The sequence below is a fragment of the Cynoglossus semilaevis genome, chromosome 2 (genome assembly GCF_000523025.1).
Source record: "Cynoglossus semilaevis isolate Cse_v1.0 chromosome 2, Cse_v1.0, whole genome shotgun sequence".
NCBI lineage: Eukaryota > Metazoa > Chordata > Actinopteri > Pleuronectiformes > Cynoglossidae > Cynoglossus > Cynoglossus semilaevis.
The window spans coordinates 10,954,147-10,973,303 of record NC_024308.1 but is presented as its reverse complement, the minus strand read 5'-3'; the positions used below and the strand labels follow the sequence as shown (position 1 = coordinate 10,973,303).

Sequence of the window (19,157 nt, the reverse complement as noted above, 5' to 3'; positions counted from 1 at the left end):
ACTTCTGAGACAGTCAGACATCATCTCTGGTGGCTTAAAGACAAAAGTCATTTTAACTAGTGTTTTTAGTTCAAATTATTCTGGATTTTGAGTTTGTCACCATTGAGCATGATGCTCTCCCCTTCACTGGCCTGCAGGTGGTGCTTAGTACACATAAAAAGCCCTGTTTGATGATTCACTACTGCAGTGTTTGATACAAATCTAACCCTGTAAAAATTGGGCCAGAACTTAATTAAGAAATAAAGAAGACATTCACACTGGTACCGATGTCCTCCACTGGTTGTAGAGTTTGATCACTGCATCATCATGTTAGCATTGCTTTAGCTACACTCTTGCGTACAGCTGATAAGTGACGTGTTAGCCACGTTCTAGTTTGTAGCTTTAGCCCTAGTTTTTTCTTCAGCTGCAGACTTACTCGTCAGTGCTCTCGTTCTTGATTCCCAGCCAGTCGTTAATCCGTTTCTGGCGAACTCCTTTGTGATTCAGCCAGCTACAGAGAGAGAAGGATAGAGTGAGGGTTCTATTAGGGATCAGTATAAAGAACTCTTTCATTTCCTGCAGGGTTAATGGTGAACAAACACGAGGCAGAACAGAATGATCTGGGTCGAGGCCAGGGACATTAAAATGCTGGTGAACTTGTTCTCAGAAAAAGGCAGTAGGAGAAGGTGAGTGGCCCAGGGGCCTCCAGCAGCAGGGCAACTGATTCAGAGGTAAGAATGAGGTGTCATTTCTACTGTGATCACAAGGCTCTTCTGAGCTCTCTTTAGTTTTCAAAGAAAAGGGATTCCAGGTTTTTCTGAGAAAAAAAATCTAAACCCTAATCTTTGTTTGTTTGAACCCAGTCCATAATCCCCCTGTTTACCTGTTAATCCACCTCAACCTGGAAATACAGCACAGTCAGCCTGAGGAACAGACACCAACAGGTTTGCTCTTCTGACCTGACATGACCTGCTACTGCCTAACCCTAACCATGTTGCACTTCGTCATTTGGCCACTAGGGAAAACTCTGACTATTAATCCTGATCGTGAACGTCTTGTCTTTGGTTTATTTAATTATGCAGTCAAGGTGACCCTGACCTCAGGTCAGTACTCACACTAGATATTGGTCCCTGATCTTGCGGAGCTGTATGAGGTCAGGCTTCAGGCTGTTCATCTTCTTGTCCGTCTCACGGTTGTCCATCGCCTGTGTCGTCACGTCCTGCTCCAGCCGCACCTTGCTGTCGTGGATCTCGCCCAGCCGAGACTTGAGTTTCTCGTAGTTGATCATGATCCGCTCGATCTCCTTGTCGTTGCCTTCTCGACAGAAGCGGTCGATGTAGTCCTTGCTGTAGCACTCCTGCGTGTGGCACTGCTCCTCGAAGATCTTGATGGTCTCGTTGAAGGCCTCGATGGCAGTTCTCTTCATCTGGATCTCCTTTATAAAAATATGACAGAGGCGGAAGCTGCAACCACGGCTTTAAAGTTCAAAGACAGGACAGAAGTACAGTGTAGTACCAGTGGTGTACCTGTGACGTCTTGGTGTACTCCTCGTACAGTTTGTCGTACTCTTTGCTCTTGTCCTGGTACTGACCGTGGTATTCCTGAAGCTTTTTCCCCACAGCGTCAATGTTATCCTCCTTCACCAACTGATCCTACAGAAGGTCGAGAAGACATGAAGCATTAGAGCGAGGTTGAGGTTGGTCTCTGAAGGTTCTCATCATGTTTACAACAGGTCCATAACAGACCATCTGGACTGGTCCTCAGTTTAAAACTAGGGGAGACTGCTCCACACTGAGTCACGACCTAAAGGCATATACATGGGTGAGGAAAGGGGTGAGGAAATAAATACAATTTAATTAAGTGAGGAGGTATTTAAGGGATCAAGGAAACCCTGGTCCACAGGCTGCTGGAGTGAAACCTCTGGGCTGCGGCACCAACTGAGGGACGAAGGTGAGTTTATAATAATTAGACTGGACACATGAATAAAGTTCAAGATCATCAGCATAAAGACTTTACAGTGTCCTGAGTTTCTGTTTAAAGGTTCCAGAGGATCACGGAGATGAGAACCTGTGGAGAACCTCAGGGTTTTCTACAGTGTTTGGTCTGTTCATCGCTCTTAGAACTTCAGTGTCAGTGGGTACAAACCTGCTGGAAGCGAGAGATGGGATACATGAGCTTAACGTCAAGCTTGGTGTTGTACTGGGCCAGAGACTCGTGTCTGTAGTGGCTGATGAGCTCCACCACTGAGCAGAAGGTCAGGGGGTCAGAGAAGCCGTATTTCCCGTCCCGGTGGTAGATCTTTATCAGTTTGTTGTTGCCGCCTTTTCTGAACACACCAAACAAAACAAAAGCATTTGGGAAAAAATGTTCAAAAAATTTAAAATTATATTTGCATTAAATTTAAGACTTTTGGGTAAAGTGTAAGAAAAGTATTTATTATTATGTTGAATTTACTGAGTGACAAAAAACCCATTAATTTCCTGTCAAAGGTAGTGACATCATTCAGAAAAACAGAGACATTTGTATGAGGTCTCAGTTTATTGACCGAGTGGCTGTAGATCAGTCCTGATCATGATTCATCAGGACTCATCCAGATAAATCAACATTGTTCTTCTGAAAACAGTCCACAGCGGGGCTGTACCTCAGAGTCAGTGTGTAGTCGCCCTGCATCTTGGTTGAAGCGTCTCTAACCAGGAAGGTGCCGTCGGGCATGTCTCTGAGTTTGTCGTTCACCTCCTCCCTGAGGACAGACGGACAGGAAGTCAAAGATGAAAAAAGTCTGCCTCCAATTATCAGAGTCAGGTGATGAGGGCCACACCCCCGCAGACACACACACACACACACACACACACCTCAGAGTAAACAGTCTGTCAGGTGAAGTGATGTAGAGAGATAGAGAGAGAGACTGGAAGGACTGGTCTGACCCTGTCCCTGCTCTGGATACATCTGTGTGTGCGTGTGTGTGTGTGTGTGTGTGTGTGTGTCCACTGAAGGTGGCAGACTGACTGTCTCCACTGTAGGTGTGGTTGTCATCTGACTGTGTGTGTGTGTGTGTGTGTGTGTGTGAACTAACCCTACATTTATGTAGCTCTGAGGCCCAAACACGCTGGTCTTGTGGACCAGCTGACCTCAGACTCCGGTGTCTCAGGTGACTCACCTGGATATGTCTCCCCAGTACCACTCAGCCTCCTGCAACAATCCTGCTGCTCCTCCATCCTTGGCTCCACCGCTGCTGCTACTGCCCCCTCCCACGACACCCACTGATGAGGGCTGCTGGGACTTGGCCGGCTTTGGAGGTAGAGCTGAAGAGAAGAAAGAGAAGAAAATGTGTTTTTATGTAAAATAAAAGACATCTGTGTCCTGAGAGCGTTGTCTTTTATTGTAGTCCAGGACTCTGCAGCCAGAAACAGAACCCTCTTTTTTACTGTGTCCACAACTGCTGATGTTGACACCACAACCTTCTATACATGAGTACCATTCAGAAACCTCTGCACACACGTGAACCGACATCGGTGGCAGCAAAATTGAACGTTTCATTACGAGGCACAGCGCTCTAGTATGTAAATCTGAACCTGCAGCTGGTATGTACAGTACATGTGTGGACACATGGTGCAGAGCTGCAGCTGTTGAGGGTGTGTTATTAATCACACAGACACACACTGACATGACTCAGTCATACATCACCACAGAATAGTGTGTGGTCCTCAGAGCATGAACACAAGTACATTCAAAAAGACACAATTATAATGATGACCAGACTGGTGATAAGAAATGGACTTAACTGGAAATAACTTAGTTATTCATTTTAACTGACTGTGTGTGTGTGTGTAAGAACTGTTGTCTGATTTTGATGGTATTTTGTGCTCTGTGCTATTTCTTTTATTTTTTTATTCCATAAATCACCATGGGACCTTAAAAAGCTGGTGTTTCTCATGTGTCTTTACAGTATGGCTTAGTGGTGGATTTGTAGCATCATAAGGAACAAGGAAGTGATAAAAGAAGCTAAGGTTGTCAAAGGAGCGACTGTGATCAACAAGAAAAGATATCAGACAGTAGAAGTGGAAACGTTGACACTGATTTGGATCAACCAAAAACAGTTGGCCGACCACAGTATTTCAGAAAAATCATTAGTGAGAAAGTGAAGTGAACATTGTCCAATCAGGACCTTTCATATTTATAGTCCATCCATTCATTTTCATCCGCTTATGATGATGGAGGATATTGATACAGTTCTGTAAATCACAGCCTGTGCCTTTCATTTGGACTCCACACACATAGCAGTAGAGTGTGTGAAGGCCAGGACAGAAATCTACACACACACACACACACACACACACATACAGATGAGCACTGGAGTGTGAGCATCGGTGAACACAAATTGGCGGCGACACAACTGACCCACAATGCACAGGAAGAGCTGCATTGACAGAGAGAACAGTGAAGGAATTTGGTCGGTGGTCACCGGGTGTTAATAATGGACCCTGTCGACATCAGTGGAGGTGGATATCAGAACATTAACAACACTGACCTCACTACACACACCTCTTTGTCCAGACAACACTCGAAGTATTTGTTTCTTCCCATTTATATTTGTTTAACTTTGACCTTTTTTTGTTCTTGCAAATGTTTCAATCCTTCGGCTCATTAATCTGATGTCATGTTCTTATAACTTAAGGTAAAAAGATGAAGTGTTAGTGAAACAAAGACTGCAGAAGCCATGACAGCCACCAGGGGGCTCCAAAACTGGGTTGTTCGAGTACATTGAGCTTGTGTGCCTGGAGTAACAACAACGGACACACTTAAAATATGGAAGGCACAGAAATGTATTTAAATTATAATTTACACACTAGATGAAATAATAATAATAATAATAATAAATATTATTAAAAACAAAATTTTTAAATTGTATTAAAAAACAGTTGATTTTAGAATTTAAGGATTTAAGTCAATAAAAGTAAGTTTTTTCTTCTTTATGAGCAACGCCAAAAAAAAATTAAAGCATCAAAGAAGGTTTTACTGAGATCACAGTGACATTAACACAGACATCCGACAACAGCTGCTCTTTGTTCTTCTCCAACCTCCTGTTGGTCCACACTCCACTGTCCCTCCGTTCACACACACCACCACCACCACCCCCACCCCCACCATTTCTTGGCTCCATACCATCACTGAAGTCGGTGACTGTGGTTGTCACTTGCCAAACTTCTCTCTCTCTCTCTCACACACACACACACACACACACACCTTCATGAACACGGGTAAAAGTCCACTTTATAGCCAAACTTACAACACATAAATTCAGGATTGTAAGTGGAGCTCAGAGCTCATTAAATCAACTCATAGAAAATAAACTAAAGCGATGTCTGTTTGAAGCTTCTGCAGCTCCATCTTCAACATCCTTTGTTCTAATTATCCACAACATCAATTCCAGGTTCAAACCCCACTTCTCTAACTCCATCTCCAAACTCCTCAACTTTGGCTCTTCTTTATTCCAGCTTGTTTACAGCCCTGTCCACTAGGGGTCTCTGCCCAAGACAATTGGGCATCATTAACTCAGAACGTCAGAAACCAATCAAATGACATGTGGAGAACAACACTGGTTTCACAGCAACTTTCCACTTCGTGGTCACAACAGGACAGTAAAGAACCGTAAACAATGCTGACCTCTGACCTCACGCCTGTGGTGATAAAGTGCCAATGTTGACCTCTGCAGCATCTGTAGAGCTGAACCTGACCAGTTTTTTATTCTTTGCCTCAAATTTCTTTACCTTTTTTAAGTTTTTCTTTCTGATGACAACCCCCCCAACAAAGAAAGGAGTGTTGGTACATGTCACTGAAGGTGAAGAAAATGTTGATACTGCGTGGGTTTCCACACAAATCACCTGAAAACAGTCAGCAATGCTACTGCAGAACGCACCGCTAGAGTGAGGGACGGTGAACAAAGGGGACCGTCAGCGCAACCTCCTCCTCCTCCTCCTCCGCCTCCTCCTCCTTCTCCCACTCAGCAGACAAAGGAGCAGCACTCTGGCACACACACATACACGCGTGTGCATACATGTAGCCATATCACTAGTCATTCCACACATACACACAGGCACCCAGAACAATGACTGTCAGCACAGATTGACACACACATGCACACAAACACAACAGCACGGTCAGAAGTGATCTGTTAACCAGGAGCTCAGGAAAAAAAGAAAATCAGCTGATGACCTGCTACTGCTGCAAACAAAGATCTCACTGACACTGGTCTGTCAGCAGAGCACAAGAGAAAAGAAAAACATTTGTTTCCACAACTTGAAACCAGAGTCGACTGTAGGAAAAGCTGCAGGTGCTGAGAGTGTGTGTGTGTGCGCGCGTGTGTGTAAGCATCTTCCACAGCATGTGGGCGTGTTTCAGCTGTGAACGCATGCACACATGGAGGTAAAATAATCACCTGTTCAAACCAAAGTTCTACCTCATTATCAGAAATAATAATAATAAAAAAAGTCAACATTAATGTAATGAAGACAGTTTAATGCATAAAAGTGAAATGCATTATGGGGATTCTTCATGAGCTTAAGACTAAACTGGAAAACAAAGTTTTAAGAAGCTGCGACAACAGTGGGTTGGATTAAAAACAAAACACTTGATGTCAAGTAACAGAGGAGAGGAGAGAAGTGAGGAGCAGGAGGAGGAGGAATGAAGGAGTGAAGTCCAAGGATGTAAGGAAAGTTAGAGAAGAAGAGAAGAGGAAGGAGAAGGAGTTGCAGTCAGAAAAAGATGGAAAAAGGAGTAAAAAAGCCAAGTGTCAGATAAAAAACCCTGAAATTAGAAGATGGACATGATGGAGACTGTGGACGTGAACACTGAGGACAGATGATGAGAGGACAGAAGGACAAAGAAACGGACAAAGAAAGATCTTCTGGTTCTCCTCTTACCCTCCTCCACCATCGGACTCTCCATCAGCTGCATGCTGCCACTCTGCTCTCCGCCGTTTACTTCAACCTTTCTTCTCTTTCTAGATGGACTCACACTCTCCTCTCTCTCTCCCTCTCACTCTCCTCCTGCGTCAACCACCTCCTTCTCCACTGCCACTGCCTCCACCACCACCTCCTGCTGCTGCTTTGCACTCTGTCCACACTGAAGAAAAGAAGCCAGGAGGGCTGATCCTATAACAGGCACATGCCTACACGCTAACGCCACAACTAATCACAGCACGGAGGCCCGCCCCCACAGCCAATCAGGAGGCAGGGCAAAATACAGGGAGGGGAGCTGCAGATCCCACAAGAGAAAGAAAGGAGGGAGGTGGAGTAACAAAGTAGTATATCAATTCCTTCTGGGTAATGAACACACACAACAGCAGCAGCAGCATCCAGCTCTAAATCAACAGGTAGCTCCAGGCTCCAGCTCCAGGCTCCAGCTCCAGGCTCCAGCTGAAAAAACTCACTTCTTCTCACCGTTTCACTGTCATTCTTGGACTTTTTATGAATAAATTCGAACTTAAAGCCAACTCCTCAGTGATGCCTTCAGGTACATTATATCATAAATAAACATCATCAACAGTCCTGGCTGACTTCACAACTATTCACAATTCATCAAGTACTTAAGGTCAGAAGTCACAGTGTGATTAAACATCAATATATTGAAATACTTTTACGTTTAGTTTCCTGATACCATATCCTCAATATCAGTGTATTGATTTTTTTATCACCAATTCTCAGTCAAATATTCCTGGTGTTGGTTCATTTTCTTTTTCTTTTCTTTCTCCTCTAGTGATTCCAAATGTAGATCCCTCTGTTCCAATGTTAGTAACCTGATGTTCAGATGGAACAGCAGCAGAGTCTTTACTATGATGACACTTCACTGACATTCCAACACATGCATCTCCACGACAACTGAGTAAACTCCATCCACCAACAAAGAGCCGCTCCTGACATACAGCTGACACAAAGGCACAAAGACACGGAGCAGCAAACACTAAGTTGAGATGGTGGTCCTGCTCTGAGGTCAGAGCGAAGCCTCGTTGTCATTGGAAGGAGGTTTAATTTATGCTGAGATTATGACCATCATTACAGTCCATATGGACAGACAAACAAGCACTGGGTAGATTAGGCTCCAAAATGGAACACAGTCTGTCCATCCCTGTTCAGCAGATGATTAATTTTCAATCATCAGTGTGTGAAGAGCCATCGACTCTTTAAATCAGCCGACCGTGAACGATGTGACAAAGACGCTGTGATGTGGACAGAAGCTGCCGGAATCAGGAGCCTGAATTCTCAACAAAAGAATTCTAAATATTTGTCATTGTTTAAGCTTCCTGGACCAATCTGTCATAATCATATGAAGAACTGGCATCACACTGTAGTCACACCATAACAAAGACACACATAACAGATACACAGGGTCCACACACACACACTCATCCTCCACTAAAATCCAATCCACTTCCTAACCTCCCGTTTCAAGACTCCTGGGAGATCAGGTATAAAAGACAAACGCAGCGAGAAAAAAAAGCCAAAAATCATTTGGAACATTTTTGTAACATTAAAACAGATTAAAAAGATTTCTCTCAACTCACATAAAAATGTTTGATAAAATAATTACACAACTTGAAAATGTGATGATTTCTTATTGATTTGATGAAACCCTCAGTGTAAACCCTCAACATCAACAGCCATACCAGTGGCCAGCAGCAGCAGCAGCTCCGCAGCTCTATTGTTACCACAGCAGCAGTGCAGTTGCATAACAATGCAGAACAACATTATACCGCAATTAAAGTCACACTAAATAATGGCCAGAGCAGGCACCGTGTCACCCAGTGTCACCCATTTCTACTGTGGAAACTGGAACAAAACTCATGGTGGAATTAACATTCAAAAAACTTTGAAACAGCCCTTTAAACATGATGCCCCTGTGATTTTCCACTGGGAGGGAGATAAAACGCTTCCCACTATGCATGTACACACACACACACACACAACCTTCAGACAGAGTTGTCAGTAGAAACACTGGCATTGTTGTCCCTTGGGGTGGGGGAGATGGGAGGGGGCACTCCACCTGTGCTCATCATCACATACACACAAAGACACACACACTTTTCTGTCACTGAGGCGTTCACATTTCAATCCCTGTGTAATAAACATTCTAATGAACATCTGTGTCTTGTAGTGCTTTTTTACACGTCTCTCCTTCTCTCTCATCCCTGACTGTTGACCCCCCCCCCACCCCCCCCCATCAGTTCGCTCTGACCAGCCTAACAGACGTGAGCAGGGTTCTTTGTTACTTGGCGTTACAGGACGTCATTTATTCTTATTTTTTGGAGAAGCAGAGACGACGGCGTTGCATGTTTAGTTTGTTTATTTAAATAAATTAAGAAAAGAATGAACAGCTGAAGATAACAAGTGTCCTCAGGTGCTGTCCTTGTCCTCCATGTCAGTTCTACAGGATCACTGTATCTCACCAGTCTTGACTGACTCAGCACTGGGTCAAAAACACACCCTTTCTGTCTTCATTTACTACATGGAATTAAATCAGAGCCGTGACATGTGACGTTCCAAACGTCGTGTCTGATGACAGCGGCCTCCACCTGTCGGCTGTGTGTTGAACAGTGAGTGGCCATAGTAAAACGGTCAGGAAGTGGAACCATCTAATACAGTCAATAACACTGTCTTGGTCAATTATTATTGCAATGGATTGATTAGTTGTTTGTTTGGTCAAGAAAATGAAAATAATAGATCCATTTTGAGCACCTTCAGTCTAACAAGGGGGGGGGGGGCAATCCAAACAGCATCATCAAAAGACAAATAAACCAACCATATTATTGTCTGCTTTTCTACCATGAACCAACAGCAAGAGAAGCTTCAGTTGAACTAAAGTATAAGATCTAGAACTGGTTGACACACACACACCGTCTGTTGTCTAATCAGTGTGATGTCATGAAGCCCGGGGCATGAAAAACGTTCTACGTGACATAACAGGACAGCACTTTCTGGTGTCTGTGGTACACAGTGAGTGTCAGTGGACAGATGGAGGAGGAGAAAGGACGGGGGGAGAGGGGGAGACAGGGACAGAGACGGAGATAGTGCTACTGGGCAGAGTGCATTCAACAGCAGCTCCTGCAAACAACACAGCATCCCATGTTCTAACAATGGACCATTCAGCTGAGAGAAAGAAGCTGAGAGGACAGGGAGAGGGGGAGACGGAGAAGAGGGGGTGTCAAGTGACACTGGCACAATTGCAGTGTAGTGCATGAATGAATGAATGAATGGATGGATGGATGGATGGATGGATGGATGGAAGTGGTTCCGATCAGAGTTCACAGACTCAGATGTGTGTCAGTGAAGAATGTTACGATTATAAAACGTTCTGGTTCTTTCTTTTTATTGTTGCAGGACTGGCTCATTGTTCCAGCTCTGTCTCTCTCCTGTATACCTCCCCCCTTTAAACACTGTTGGCACAGGCTATAGCTGATTACAGCATGATCCATGATCTAGAAGAGATCTCTTTTTTATGTTTGTGTTAGTAACTACAACTCAAATAATGTTATTTAATTGTTGAGTCTGTATAATGACAGAAAGAGTCAAATGATGCATCAAAATCCCTAAAATGAACCAAACATTTCAGTATCACAATCTGTATTAATTAGGCACCAAAGAAATGAAGAAAAGCAACAGATCTGTTTAAGACTGATCTACAAAAAGAAGTGCTGGTTTGCTGTAAAATTTAGTCATGAATTACTCAGGCTTTTATTTGTATTTAATACAAGATTCTATTGAATGTTTATATTGTTAAATTCAGTTTCCTTTGCTACACTTACAGACTTAAGTGAAAAGGCATAATTTTTACAGTGCGGAAAAGGAAACAATGTGTGTCTGGTGTGTTTAAGCGTTGTCATGTGGGGGTTGGGAGACGTGGATACCGGGGTAAAATCGGTAAAGTCGAGTCCTTGTTGCTGTCTGTATGAATGTATGGAAAAACAGGCGAATGTGACGTGGAGCTCTAAAATATCCTGAAGACTTGGCAGCACTGTCACAGTCAAAGACGCCAGAAAATGTCAGATTTATGAAAACGTCCAGAGAGAAGGAAGACTCTAATGACTGTGTAAAGAGCGGGGGTGTGTGGCGGCAGCCGTATTCCAGCAGCGGTATTCACGGTTTTCAACTTTCGAGCATTTGCAGGAGACACTGAACGTGACATCTGCTCCTCTACAGCTTTTCTGTCATCTCTCGAACATTCGGCTCGGATTTAGAACTCTACTTTGACTATTTGATACGTTTTTTACCTGGTGGTTGTTGGTCCATTTCCAGGTAAAATATCAGCTCCGTGGAATAGGGCATCATCACGTCCCTCCAGTCTCCTTCCTCGGCGGCTTTCTCCGTCGTCCACACTGTGTTATACATTTTTGTCGTGTCGCTTAAACTTGACAAAAGAAACACCGAATAAAATGAATACAATAGCGCTAAGAAAAGTCGGTCTATCTATTTACGTCAAAGTCGTGTTTCTGAATTCCAGCTTCAGTCGGGAATAAATAGACGAATAGAGTACAGCAAGCACCGGCTGCGACGGCTTCTTCCGACATAAGACTGGTTCTAACCCGGGGCTCTTCATGAAGGCCCTCCGTTTCTCTACATGCTCATGTTAATATAATAAAAAAAAAAACGCCACTATTGCAGACGCTAACTCTACATTCTCCCCCACTTCCTTCTCCTCCAACTCCGCCGCTGTTACCGGCGGATGGTTATTTTCATTTTTAACCAGACCACTGAGTATAGGAGGCTGGCGGAGGCAGACCACGACTGGGACAAACCACTTCGCTCCTCTTCACAGGGAGACAACAACGACTCCTCCAAATGGAATCGTTTAAAATTCAATTGTTCCGTCCAAAAACACTACGGCAGTGGAAGAGTGATACTCGTGAACTTACACCATATATAAACATCAAATTATTCTTTTTAACTGTTGTTACAATACACGCTTGTTAAGCCCCTGTCACCCCTGCCGCTAAGTCATAGTGATTAGCGCCATTTTCATCGACCAATCGCTGCACGAGTCTGTTCTCACCAGCTCCAAGTCTGGATTTAAAAGCGGACAAGGAAAACGTCTCGGCAGGAGAACAGTTCAGACTGGGTAGATGACGTCGAGGTGTCGTGAATGTTCAAACACAAAGGAGATCATGTAGATGGGAAACTAAACAATAAAATGTGGGCCAAATATTATGTTTGCGAGAGAAACATCATAAGGTACCAAATGGTCACAAATATATTTTAAAAACACTATTTACAGCTTTATTAACGTCATTAATTCATTATTAGCAGTAATTTGATCACAATATTTAAAACTTCTATCACCTCAGCCTCGTGGGAGAAGTTTGAAACAAAATGTTGATGAAAGAGTTCAGTTAATTTATACATTTTTCCAAATACTGGTGAACCCACGATTGACACAAGCCCATTGAGGACAGCAGACTGTAAGTGATGTCACATTAATTGTCCACACCACATTTGCTGTTCTAGGACACAAAGTTTAGTTTCACATGCATTTAGTAAATCAACCTACTTTACTATAGTGCACACACACACACACACACACATCCTCACTGTAATATATTTTGGTAAATTGTCAACTATTCTAAATCATTAATGTTGTAATGTTTTAAATAATTTATTGACCTACTGCAAACTGCAAATACTGACTTTTTTAGGCTGAATTACATTGTCAGAGCCTTAGATTCCAGTCATTAAAGGCCCATACAGCTGTGTGGCTAATATAAACTCAGAAACGTAGTTATAATTAACAACATAAATTATATCTGTGTCTGTGTCCAGCTCAGAATGGAGAATCTAAAAAGCAGATGTTTGTGGACTAAAAAAAAGTGTATTTAATCTATTTATTTAATAGGAGTGCAAGAAAATATCCATACACAAAATATCGTAATATTCCATTTCCTGATACCGTATCACTCTCCTCCATCAGTGTACTGATTTTTTTTATCACCAATTCTCAGTCAAATATTCCTGGTGTTGGTTCATTTTCTTTTTCTTTTCTTTCTCCTCCAGTGATTCCAAATGTAGATCCCTCTGTTCCAATGTTAGTAACCTGATGTTCAGATGGAACAGCAGCAGAGTCTTTACTATGATGACACTTTGACTACAGTTACATTGGGGGAAAAAACTCAATATATCGTTGTGACTATTGTATCATAGTATAGCTCAATATATCGTATCGTTGCCCTGTATCATGATATGTATCGTATCGACAGATGCTTGTTAATACGCAGCCCTAGAAAGAAAAATTGAAATATCAAAATAAAAGCCATGAAAACTGCAAAAACTACAACTTGGCTGCATTCTGACCAAGGAAACGTTGGATTCAGACATTGTCAGATAAAAAAGGTTGAACAGGTACGAGTGTTCATGTGTCTGTGTGGTTCAGGCCCCTGACGGACTGCTGACCTCTCCAGGCTGCTTCCTGTCTCCCCTCTGGTTTCAGCCGGCACTGACTTCAGTGATGGTTAAGGCTGGAGAAGATGGATGGACGAGAGGAGCCTGGGGGGCCTGCTTAGACCACACACTGGGCTAAAATGAGAGTTAATAATGGATGTAATTGGATTATTAATTAGACAACAGTCACACTGCTCATTGTTCCACTGCCAATTACTGACAGATGGTTAATTATTTTACATTATTGAGAAATTAAATATTTATGTGTAGTGTTAAACAAATGAGAATGTCCACTTTATTTCATTACAGGCGAGGGGGGAGGGGGGGTTGATGAGCCTGCCCCCTGTGGTTTGCCTCTCACTAAGCAGATAGTAATAATGGCAATAATGTAAAAAGAAAACAAAGTGACTGTACGGCTGTAGTTGTCTACAGTCGTACAGTCAGTGTCGCAGTCGGACAGGCCATTACATTATTTAAACCCAGCAGGGACGTTACAGCGACGGGTTACAGTTCAGAACACCTTGACAAACAAGTAGAAGCAAGAAGCTAGCTGTGATGACGAGACCAGAGGAGCTAAAGATCGATCAGCATAAAAATACAAACTATATCACAAACAAAATACAAATTCTAGATCAGGGTTGGTGTTAAATTCCCATGTGATGACGTTTGAATGTACCAACAAAAACCGTTGGTCACTGACATTTTCCACTCTGACTGTGTCTTTAATATGTAAATTTCTACCCCTGGTGGGGGGGACATGCAATTACAGGTTCCATCTGAGACGTCAGGTGTGATTATGAACCCCCCCCCCCCAAACAAACCACTTGACGCCACTCTGTTCTATTGTTGGGGGGTTAAATAGGGCGCAGTGGGCTGATGACTGAGAACTGTGCAATTTTAATCTGCATTTTACTATCCTCCCCCACCTCACCTTCTCCCCCTTCTACTTCTGTCTGCCCCTCCTTCTTCCTCTCTTTCTCTTTTGTACCAGGAGGAGCAGAGAGTCAGTTCCTGTGTCATTGTTGGGGTTCCATCTGCCTGACTGTGGCACACACACACACACACACACACACACACCGAGAGAGTGGCGGCAGCAATTAAACCTGTTCGACACACTTGACAGAGAGGAGCTCTGGGGTGTGTGTCCAGCACGAGCCATCTGTGAAACAACCACACACACACACAGAAATGTGTGTGTGTGTTGCATTAAATAGAATTCACCCAGTGACATTCCCACAGCATTCACTCCTTTTCCATGGTGGGGTGGGGGAGTCAGGTGGATCCTCCAACCTCAGGGTCATCTGCCCCTCCATGACAGACAGACCAGACAGGGGAGTTAAGGGAGGGGATACAGACAAGTATAGATGGGTGGGTGAGCGGGTGAGTATGTGGGTGTAGTGGGAGGACAGCGTGGACGGACAGCAGATTGGGGAGCAGACCCTTCATGTATTGTTGTCCCTGAAGTGGGGCAGCAGGCAGACAGACAGGAAGACTGGACAGCTGTAATTACTGATGACAACTGCCCACCCATAGCCCCCCGTCTGAAGGTAGTGTATTGTTATGAGGCTATTAGCAGGGGATTATCCTGGACTGGTCCAGGACTGAGGGTCTGGGTCTTTTCAGGCAGCACCAGTGGAAACCTGCAGGAACCAACACTGTCACTGTCAACAACTCTGTCTGGGAACTTTGACTCCCCCTCCTACAGCTTCACACAACTGTCACAGATCCATACCAGAACCCTATGGTCACTTCACTGAAGACGATCCACAGTCTGAGATCAGAACCCTGTGTTTGACCATGAAGTTCTGCTCAACACGTGAAGCCACCTGTGTGTCTATCAGGGTTTAGTCTGCTGCTGCTGCACCCATGATGCAGTCTACACCATGACAGATAAGACCCACAGAACTCTGTAAACATGGCCCTGGACTGGGCCTGTACTGAACACTGCTGCTGCTGTTACTGTTACTGTTACTGCTGCTGCTGGTACTGTTACTGCTGTTACTGTTTCTGCTGTTACTGTTACTGCTGCTGGTACTGTTACTGCTGCTGTTACTGTGACTGCTGCTGTTACTGTTACTGCTGTTTCTGTTACTGCTGCTGTTGTTACTGTTACTGTTACTGTTACTGCTGCTGTTGCTGTTACTGCTGCTGCTGTTACTGCTGCTGCTGTTACTGGTACTGCTGTTACTGTTACTGCTGTTTCTGTTACTGCTGCTGTTGTTACTGTTACTGCTGCTGTTCCTGTTACTGCTGCTGTTACTGCTGCTGTTGCTGTTACTGTTACTGCTGCTGCTGTTACTGTTTCTGCTGTTACTGTTACTGCTGTTTCTGTTACTGCTGCTGTTGTTACTGTTACTGCTGCTGTTGTTACTGTTACTGCTGCTGTTGTTACTGTTACTGTTACTGCCACCGCCACTGCTGTTCCAAACTTCAGTAAACTCCACACACTCTGCAGTTATTGACTCATAATCTGGGCTGGTGTGTGTGTTCTGAGGCGGTGTCTTATCTGTGCGTGTGTCACATGCTCTGAGGTCAGACGCCACCTGCAGGCTGAGCTGCAGCTGCCAAGAAAACCCCACATCAGGAGATTAGAGCACAGAACAGGGCTGTGGAACTTCAACTGTTCCTTTTTAGCCCCTCAGTGACAGAGACGCCACGAGGAGTGGGCCATACCGTCATGACCCAGCAGCACCTGTGGACCACTGGATTATCTGCATGTGTGTGTGTGTAGTTAAAGGTTCAGTCTGCTGTTTAGATTCATTCTCATTGTATTTGTAGATGGCCAGCATTGAGCATGTGGTCTGCCTCCCCTGGCCTTTAGGTGGTGCTAAATACACAATATATGATCCATCCCATGTTTGTCTAATCCCATAAACTGGGTCCAGTTTTTTCCCTGAAAATATAAAAAACCATTTATTCTGATCCTACCATCACGCTAGCATCCTACGTGTTAGCAGGGGTTTAGCAACACAGAGGTGTGTTAGCGATTTATTAGCATATAGTGACATTTTAGCAGTGCAACAGCTGAATAAACGTTTTACTTCAAAAATGACTTAAAAAATGTCAACATGAGTTTCTGCTCCTGTGGTAAAAAAAAAAAGAAACAACCCTGCAGGTCTGAACTGGTAATGGACTAAAGTTCACACATTTACCAAAATTAAATAAAAAACATCAAACATGATGAAGAGTAAAAATAAAATTAGTGTCAGTTTTATCAGTAGTCTACCATTTTACATACAGTTTGTAAACCACTGACATTTAAAGAAGAAAAAAAACTAGTTCTCCATAAAAAGGCTGAGGCTGGTACAGGGCTGAGTATTACTCAGCTGTTATAGCTTCACAACCCCCCCAGGGGGACCCAGAGAGACAGACAGACCGACTGACAAAAGGACAGAGATGTAAGACAGCCCCCCTCGCCCTCTCACTCTGTTGTGAGTGATGTCATCCTGCAATGCGAATGCGGCCGTTGCCCTGAGATCCTATGATGCAACACTGTACATTGAAGCAGGTTTCTGCTGCTGCTGCTGCACTGAAAACTGCTGAGCCACTGTTCTCTCTCCATGTCACTCCATCCTCCCTCCCCACTTTTACCTTCCCTCTCTCCCCTCTGCTCTCCCTCTCTATATTCTCTATTTCACTGACCTACATAAAGACTTCCTTTATTTCCTCCTCTGGCCAAATCCCCCCCCCCCCCCTCTCTTTCTCTCCCTCAGCCCTACATTTCTTTTGTTTCTGTTCTTTCACCAGATCAGACAGTCCCCTCTTCACCAACACTCCTCTCCACTGGTTGTCAAGGCAGCAGCTCACCATGACTCAGCATAATTCATGCAGCAGCACAGTCAGCCAGGCATTAACACACACACAGACAGGGTGAGGAGGCCTTCAGTGAAACACTGCTGTGATCTAGGTTGATTGTTCACACTGTTTCACACTGTTTCACACCACAGTACTGTGAAGTACGTGCTAATACTGCAGTGTTGGAAACACAGAGAAGTGCCATTTTCACAGTTATGGATCATTGTGATCAGTCCTGTCGTCGACTACAGACAGATTATTCATTTAACTTATTGATAATTCTGTTGCTCTAAGTCTTCAAGAAGAAGAGGAGAAGAAGAGAGGAAGAAAATGAGTCGTCGTGGAGAGAATTAAAGATGGAGAAAAAACTGTGAAAAAAAAGTAAATCAAGAAGAAGACCTGGGCAGAACAATGGACAGTCCTGGAGGAACACAACAGCCGGGGGGGTGGGGGTGGGGGGTGGAGGATGTGTGTGTGTGTGTGGTGAATTGGCTAAGAGATGAATGAAAAAATGGTGAGGGCTCAGGCATTAATAATTAAGAGTATGACACACACACACACACACAGGGTGCGCCACAGCACAGATAAAGGATAATGCCCCCATAGCCCACTCACCCACAGCCCACCCTATATTGCTATATATATATATATAACTATATCGGTCTTATCGCCTGGACACAGGTCCATTCAGCAGAACAATATCATCATTATTTACACCCAGGAGGCGCTATTGTTAGCTGGACCAGTGTGTGTGTGTGTGTCGGGCGGTGGATGGATGATCTGTGTGAGTGTGGGGGCGGTCGTGGGATGGATAGCCAGGCCACAGATTTATGTCCACTTGTGTCTTGACCTTGTGACCCCCCTGTCCATAGGAAGCCTCCTCAGGTCCCGGTGCAGGGACAGAGAGGGAGCGGGGGGTGGAGATCCTAAGAGGGCAGTATCCATTGCTAACAATGGGCCGGACAGTGAAAGAGAGAGAGAGAGTGTGAGGATCACATATGGAGCTTGGGTGGAAGGGTGAGGGGGTGATGGTGGGGGTTAAGGTTGCAGCGTCAGGGGCAGACGGACACAGAGTCCATGTTCAAAGTAACTGAAGGATCAGCATTTGGCATTTTCAATTAGTCTGCTGACCCCAGTGATTGAGTCTCAGTCTGTCCTCAAGGGGGCGCTGATGGTAAAATCCATCTTCCAGCAGGTGTGGAGCCAGAGTCCATCAAACCCCCCACCACTGACTGATGATTTACTGACATCCTCGTCTCTCTGCCCCAGCTCTGGGAGGTCAGGGAGGAGGGGTGGTGTACGGGGGGAGGGCATTATATACATATATACGTTGATACACTAGTGTGAGAACTTTTTGACTTCACCTTCTCTATGAAAGATGGCCTTTTTAGGATGACATCACCAAGAATAAACAAATGTAGTATTTCACAGAGACGGAGGCGAAGTCAGGGACCAGTGAGGACCAGTGAGGACCAGTGAGGACCAGTGAGGACCAGTGAGGACGTTAGTCACCAGTGCGACCCAGTCCAGTGTTGTTTACTATTATGGGATGCTACATGCCAAGCTGCACAGCTCTGTTACTGCAGAAAGATATATGGCTGTAGTACTGCAGTACTGTGTGTGTGTGAGTGTGTGTGCAGATCGTCAGCGTCATGTAAATAAATAGCGAGGAAGAGCTGGGCTGAGAGGAAAATTAATGATACCAGTGGTAGAATTGTTTTTACATCGGGGCAGAATAGGCTGAGTCAGCACACACACACACACATTTATAAAATATTCACACTGCAGGAACAGATTTGCATGTGTGTCTGTGTCCAGCTGGAAAAGAATACGAGGAAGAAGAACAGGCATGGGCAAACTACGGCCCGGGGGCCGGATGCGGCCTGTTCAGCTTTTTAATCCGGCCTGCCAAACTTTTCCAAAATATATAATTCATTTATTTTATTATATTATCATTATACT

At 44.2% G+C, this 19,157-nt stretch overlaps 1 protein-coding gene across 4 annotated transcripts in view; it reads right to left on the bottom strand.

Annotated features, from left to right (window-relative positions):
• Window positions 1–19,157, bottom strand: part of pik3r3b (phosphoinositide-3-kinase, regulatory subunit 3b (gamma)) — a 40,595-nt gene that overhangs the window by 7,711 nt on the left and 13,727 nt on the right. Inside the window, exons 1-8 of one of the 4 annotated variants that reach the window (XM_008337773.3) lie at window positions 11,447–11,712; window positions 11,243–11,347; window positions 3,137–3,281; window positions 2,621–2,719; window positions 2,125–2,305; window positions 1,506–1,631; window positions 1,095–1,414; window positions 416–490 (exon numbers count right to left, since the gene is read on the bottom strand). In XM_008337773.3, the coding sequence (XP_008335995.1) occupies window positions 416–490; window positions 1,095–1,414; window positions 1,506–1,631; window positions 2,125–2,305; window positions 2,621–2,719; window positions 3,137–3,281; window positions 11,243–11,300 (1,004 nt within the window). In that variant the 5' untranslated portion in view covers window positions 11,301–11,347; window positions 11,447–11,712. Of the gene's footprint in view, window positions 1–415; window positions 491–1,094; window positions 1,415–1,505; window positions 1,632–2,124; window positions 2,306–2,620; window positions 2,720–3,136; window positions 3,282–6,899; window positions 6,991–11,242; window positions 11,713–19,157 lie in introns of those variants that run through there. The other 3 variants (XM_008337762.3, XM_008337781.3, XM_008337770.3) reach the window with 3 other exon arrangements.